The sequence below is a fragment of the Chrysochloris asiatica genome, unplaced genomic scaffold (assembly GCF_000296735.1).
Source record: "Chrysochloris asiatica unplaced genomic scaffold, ChrAsi1.0 scaffold00092, whole genome shotgun sequence".
Taxonomy (NCBI): domain Eukaryota; kingdom Metazoa; phylum Chordata; class Mammalia; order Afrosoricida; family Chrysochloridae; genus Chrysochloris; species Chrysochloris asiatica.
In genome coordinates, this window is record NW_006408610.1 from 766,269 (window position 1) to 773,478 (window position 7,210).

Below are 7,210 nucleotides of genomic sequence, written 5' to 3' on the forward strand. Positions count from 1 at the left end.
ATCAATTCTTTTACGGTCTTCCTTATTCACTGTCCAGCTTTTGCATGCATATGAGGTTATTGAAAATACCATGGCTTGGGTCAGGCACACCTTAATCCTCAAGCTGACATCTTTGCTCCTCAACACCTTAATAAGGTCTTGTGCAGCAGATTTGCCTAATGCAATGCAATACGTTGTCTGATTTCTTGACTGCTGCTTCCCTAAGTGTTGATAGTTGACCCAAGAATGAAGTCCTTGACAAATCTTTTCTCCATTGACAAGAATATTGTTTATTGGTCCAGTGGTGAGGATTTTTGTTTTCTTTACATAGAGATGCAATCCATATCGAAGGCTGTGTTCTTTGATTTTCATCAGTAAATGTTTTAAGTCCTCTTCACTTTTAGCAAACAAAGTTGTATCATTTGCATATCGCAGGTTGTTAATGAGTCTTCCTCCAATCCTGATGTCACTTTTTTCTTCATATAACCCAACTTCTCGGATTAACTGCACAGGATACGGGTTGAATAAGTATGGTGAAAGAATACACCCCAGTTGTACAACTTTTTAAATTTTAAACCACTCAGTGTTCCCACGTTCTGTTCGAACAACTGCCTCTTGGTCCATGTACAGATTCCTCATGAGCACAATTAAGTGTTCTGGAATACTCACACTTCACAATGTTGTTCATAGTTTGTCATTATCCAATCTAAAGCCACTGCGTAGTCAATAAAGCACAGGTAAACATCTTTCTGGTGTTCTCTGCTTTCAGCCAAGATCCATCAGATATCAGCAATGATATCCCTCATTACGAACCTCTGGAAGTTCTCTGTCAATGAATGCTTGCAGCCATTTCTTTATTACCTTTGGTAAAACTTTACTTGCATGGGATATCAAAGAGATTGTCCAATGATTTCCGCATTCCATTGAGTCACGTCTCTTTGGAGTGGGCACAAATATGGATCTCTTCCAATCAGTTGGCCAGATAGTTGTCTTCCATATTTCTTGGCATAGATGAGTAAATGCCTCCAGCGCTGCCTCACATTCTTGAAAGATTTCAGTTTTTATTCCAGCAATTCCTGGTGCCTTGTTCTTTGCCAATTTTCCTTCAATGCACCTTGGACTCCCTCCTTCAGTATCACTGGGTCTTGTTTAACCATTTCAAGAGGAAGCATATGATCATCAACCATTTCGTTTTGGTACAATGACTCTGTGTATTCCTTCCAACTTCTTTTGATGCTTTCTGCATCATTCAATAATTTGCCCAGAGAATCCTTCAATTATGCAACTCAAGGCTTGAATTTTTTCTTCAGTTCCCCCAGCTTGAGAAATGCTGAGCATGTTTGTCCCTTTTGGTTTTCTGATTCCAGATCTTTGTGCATTTCATTGTAATATTCGACTCTGTCTTCTTGAGCTGACCTTTGAAATTTTCTGTTCAGCTCTTGTACCTCTTCATTTCTTCCATTTGCTTTAGCATCTCTATGCTGGAGAGCAAGTTTCAGTGTTTTTTTTCTGACATCCATTTTGATCTTTTCTTTCTTTCTTGTTTTCTTAATGACTTTTTGCTTTCTTCATGTATGATATTCTTGATATCATCCCACAACTCTTCTGGTCTTCAGTCTCTAATGTTTAATGTATCAAATCTGTTCTTCAAATGATCTCTAAATTCAAGTGGGATATACTCAAGGTCATAGTTTGGCTCTCCTGGACTTGTTTTCATTTTCTTCAGCTTAAATTTGAATTTGCATGTGAGCAATTGATGGTCTGTTCCACAGTCTGCCCCTGGCCTTGTTTTCACTGATGATATGGAGCCTTTCATTGTCTCTTTCCACAGATGTAGTCAATTTGATTTCTGTGTATTCCATCTGGTAAGGCCCATGCATATAATGACCGTCTCTTATGCTGTCTAAAGAAGGTATTTGAAATGAACAAATCATTGATTTTGCAGAATTCCATCATGCAATCTCCAGCATCATTCCTTTCACCAATGCCATATTTTCCAACTACTGATCCTTCCTCTTTGCTCCCAACTTTTGCATTCCAATCACCATTAATGATCAATACATCTTGATTGCATATTTGATCAATTTCAGATTGAAGAAGTTGGTAGAATTCTTCTATTTCATCCTCGGTGGTTTCAGTGGTTGGTGTGTAAATGTGAATAATTGTATTAACTGGGCTTCCCTGTAGGTGCATGGATATTATCCTATCACAGACAGTATTGTACCTCATGACTGATCTGGATGTGTTCTTTTTGACAATGAATGCAATACCATTCCTCGTCAATTTGTCAGTCCTAGCATAGTAGACCATGTGGTTGTCAGATTCAAAATGGCCAATACCAGTCCATTTCAGCTCACTAATGCCTAAAATATCGATGTTTATGCGTTCCATTTCATTTTTGACAACTTCCCATTTTTCTAGGTTCATGCTTCCTACATTCCATGTTCCGATTATTATTGGATGTTTACAGCTGTTTCTCTTCATTTTGAGTTGTGCTTCATCAGCAAATGAAGGCCTTGAGGGCTTTACTCCTATGGGCTTTACTCCATTGGTGTCATCACGGTCAACTCTACTTTGAGGAGGCAGCTCTTCCCAGTGGCATTTTGAGTGCCTTCCAACCTGAGAGGTTTATTTTCTGGCACTGTACCCGACAGTGTTTCTCTGCTATTCATAAGGTTTTCAGCAACTAAATATTCGTAAGTAGTTCGTTACTCCTTCTTCCTAGTCTGTCTTCTGCTAGAAGTTCATCTGAAACCTGTCCCCCATGGGTGACCCTGCTGATACTTAAAACACCCGTCAGAATCACAGCTCCATCTAGTACAATACAAACTAATAAACCTAGACAGGAAAATGGAGTTAGAAAGCCTCCATTTTGCAACCATCATAGTAATAATTTCTCAGGCAAGAATCATCAACTGATGCTAAGACTAGTGGGTAAAAGTATGGAAAAAACTCACAAAATACCAGCAGAGTTACATGCTGTAGTGTACTGGTGAGTCAATTCCAATTCGTAGCAACACTACAGAACAGAGGAGAACAACCCCATCGGGTTTTACACCGAAATTTTTATGGAAACAGATCAGATTTTTATTCTGCAGAGCCACCGGTGAGTTGGAAGACAACTTTTAGATTAGTTGTTGTTAAGTGCCGTCGAGTCCATTCGGACCCATAAGGACCCTGTATAGGGCTCCAAGGAGCAGCTGGTGAGTTTGAACCGCCAACCTTACAGTTCAAACGACTTTGCAGTCTGACACATAAGCCCACAGCGCCACGGCAGGACAGAGAACTAACCAGAGCTCTAATAGTTACATAGTTTCAGTATAAACCAGTTGCCATCCAGTAGTCCAGCTAATTCCAATTATGGCAACCACATGTGTATCAAGAGCACAACTGTGCTCCAGAGAAGTTTTAATGGGTAATTATTTTTGAAGTAGATTGCCAAGCCTTATGGGGAGGAAGCGTTTTATTGTGAATTTAGTGAAGGGTTACAAAGCAGATTATCAGTTTTACATTCAACAAATCCTACACTTTGCTTCAGCTCAGTGATTGCAATCCCCTCCATGAAAAAAAGTTGTACCACTTCCTCCCTGGGGTTGCCAGGTCTTTCTTCTGAGATACCCACTGTGTGGACTCAGTCAACTTTGCAGTTAGCAGTCTAGCACACTAATCATTTGTATCACCCGAAGATTCCCCACAAATTTCTTTAAAATAACAAAAGAGGAATACTAACTTTTCAGTAGTGAAACCTAGTTAATGTGGTATCACTTTAGTCAAGTGATAAAAGTTAAAGTCACTAACCATGGGATAATCCTAACAGGATGCACTGAGAAGAGCGTAACATCACTTCTGTTATATTCCTAGCAAAGATATATAACCTGAATCTAATTGTTAAGGAACATCAGACAAACCTATATTGAGCCAATGGATGATTTTTTCTTAATTACTGTAGATTAAAACCGACAAAATCGGTTCCGACCCACAGCGACCCTGTAGAATAATTATATTGTATTATTGTTAAACTTTTTAATTTTGATTATTGAACCGTGGCAAATAAACTTCTTGGTTCTTAGAAAATACATTCTAAAAAATATTTAGGGGTAAAGATATATGTCTGCAAACGATTTTAAAAAAGAATGTAGACATGAACTTTGTTGTTAAGTGTTGTCAAGCCAGTTCTGACTCACAGAGACCCTGTATAGGGTTTCCAAGAAGTGACTAATGGGCTTCAAACACCAACCTTGCAGTCCAAGGCTTATCCTGTAGCACCATACCAGGGGGCTTCAAAAAGTTTGTGGAAAATGTAATTAAAAGAGAATGGACAGAACAAACAAGATGGCGGATCAAGGGGAAGTGCATAAAAGAGAATGGAATCGCAATAGTAAATGTTATCATGACTAATTTCAACCTTCACAACTGTAGAGGTAGAAGTTTTGTAACAAAAAGGGGAGAGTAGTTAATCTTACAGTCCAGGAACAGAGGACCCTAGGGCCATGAAGGGAGAAGCGCAAGAGCAGAATATGGAACCCTATCCAGAGAAGCAGCAACACCAGAGATGGAGGCAGAGATGAGAACATGGACAGATAGAGCAGTTAAGGACTCTAGACTCATGGAAAGAGAAAGGCTGTGTGCTGGCGGCCAGGAGGTAGGCTTGCAGAATGTGCCCTTGGGTTGTTTAAATGATTATATATTCCTAAGTGTTTTTGTGTACATCCCCCACAGCCCAAAAATAAAAATAAATAAAAAACAGAGGGAACAGAAGGAACTACCGTTGAATGATGATGCACAAAGGAGACTGTAATCATTGCAATGAAACGATGAGTGCAAAACCAATGTTCTCCCATGTAAACTGTCACTCAATTCACCACAAAAACTTAAACCTTTTTAAAAAAGGGATCTTTCCACAAACTTTTTGAAGCCCCCTCATATAGAGATAAAGCAAGTATGTCACACTATTAACAAGGGTGAAATTCTGTGAAGAGTTCTGAGAATTCTTTGTTACAATTCTTGCAACTTTTTCCTGTACGTTTGAAATTATTTCAAAATAAAAAAGCTATAAGATATATATGTCTTATTTTGGAAATGTTCTCACTATTTTCCTTACAAATGTTATTCAAATCTCATTAGCTCTTAAGAGACTTTAGAGTGGCTACTCTTTTTAGCCTCACTCCAGTTTTTAATTAGCCAAGGTCAAAGTCTATAGGAAACCACATTATTGCCTTTATATATTGACAAACCATACAAAGAATAAAAATTACATAAACTAATTATTCCATTTATTCTGTGAGCTCTATGAGATTAGAATCCTAAATTCCCCTCACCAAAATTAATCACTTCACATAGGCCAGACTTTTAAACAGTTCACAAAACCACTTTCTAAGTACTGACTGCTTAGAAAAGTTCTCTTCCATGAGTCTGGCTCTGATTCCTGGAATTTTACCAAATCCGTGACTCCATAACTTTAACTTGTTTATGTCTAGATCTCCTGGGGGGGTACCTTCAGAGGGAAAGAGAGGGCAAAAGACCTGAAAGATGTAAATGAACTTTTTAGAGGAAAGGGAGCTGCGATCTTTTAAGGTTGTAACAATGTACAAGAACAAGACAAGGATCTGCAGGCATCTAGAAAGATTACCAGCTATGTCTCAGGGAGAAAATCCCAGTGGATGGGAAAATATGTCGCCCATCCGCTCCCCCAATAAAAGATAGACAACATCAAGGAAGTTTCTAATCCAAGTTTACATATCTTGTTTCTCATGTGATCTAGATGTAAATGAAAAACTACAGAGTAAACAACATAAATGATTGTTCCTTGTAATCAATCTCCAAATACTGTTTGAGTTCTCAGAGAATAAAGACTGAACTATATTGTCTATCAGCACCTCTCACAGAAGAGAATGCAAAATGTGGTAAACTTATGATCCGTCCCTATGAAAAGAACCAAAAACAATCATTGCCAAGTTCCCTGGCTAATTAAGCGACTTAATCAACAATCTATTAGTTTGAAAGCAGGCCCACCTGCAGTATAAAAGGCTGCCCCCCACCCCACCACCTCTGTCAAAATTGGCTAAAGCTGTGAAACTGGATCAAAGACGTGCACAATCACCTTGAAGCACAACTTCCTCACTAGCTGGACGAAGTTTCCATACCCCTTTCCCCTCACTTGACATCCAGCCAGCCAGGGAGGCTTTGATGGAGATGTTCAATTCTTCCAAAAACGTCAGCTGCCAGACTGAGTCCACGTTTTAAACTCTGCCAAGCGGGCCTCTCTGCACCGACATTTTGTTCCCTTGGGTAAAGGTTCCCGAGGGACAGGGCTGCCCAGTCCCTGCCAAGCGTGGAGCACCTGGGACACCTGGCAGACGAGGACTGAACCCGAAGGGTGGAAGAACGACTGCGAGGGGGCGGGGAGAGCAAGGGGCTGCAGGAGCGCAAGTTCATTCCTCGAGGTCACCCTGACCCCCGACCAGTGCCTGAGCTCACAGTCAGGAAGGAGTTAGGGGGCAGTCCCAGTCCTAGAACCTTGCGCCCCGGCCCCGGGCTCCAGGTCAGGCTGGGCCTGCCTGCGTGAAGGCCAGTTGGGCCTGTTGGAGCCAGTGACCTTCGTCAGGACCCTCACTGCGATAGCAGGTTTTGGTGGGATTGCTACCGAGTTCGGCCCTCCCCGTCCGCACTCACCGCCCGCCGGAGTTGCCTAGGAGCTGCCGCTCGTAACATAGTGTCTGCTCCTGTCTGCCCCGCCGCACCCTCAGCCTTAGAACAGCCTGCAGCCTAATACTCGCTGGGCCAAGCTTCACCGCCCCCCGCCAGTCACTCTAGTGATCGCGAGACGCAGGAACGAGAGCGGACGCCCATTGGATGATCACGCGGCCAATGGGAACGGAAGAAAGTTGGGCCTGGACTCGTTAGTAGGACAAAGGTGAGGTTGTTCTCTAGGAGGATCAGCGGATGGCTAACGGAGAAAGTTGGCGATTCAAACCCACCAGCCTCTCCTCCTCAACCCTCCACTGGGTCGCTAAGCGTCGGAACTGACAATGGCACTTAACAACAACAACTGAGAGGCCGCAGTACCCCAGAAGACAGTCAATGACGAACAGTCAATGACAGTGGCTAATAGCCCCACAGTGGGTAAAGGTGTAACTGTGATATTTACACCTGAGCTGATGACGTCATTCTTGTGGCTTCCCAGGCGTCCGGATGAAGTCCGCCCCTACTCTATTCATTGATTCAGTGATAT

The 7,210-nt window shown here is 41.7% G+C and overlaps 1 protein-coding gene across 1 annotated transcript in view; it reads right to left on the reverse strand.

Moving 5' to 3' along the window:
- ETFA (electron-transfer-flavoprotein, alpha polypeptide) overlaps positions 1–6,690 on the reverse strand; it is a 115,518-nt gene extending 108,828 nt beyond the window's left edge. The window contains exon 1 of the mRNA XM_006866560.1: positions 6,652–6,690. Within this exon, the coding sequence (XP_006866622.1) occupies positions 6,652–6,690 (39 nt within the window). The remainder of the gene's footprint in view (positions 1–6,651) is intronic.
- Between the last annotated feature and the right edge of the window lie 520 nt (positions 6,691–7,210).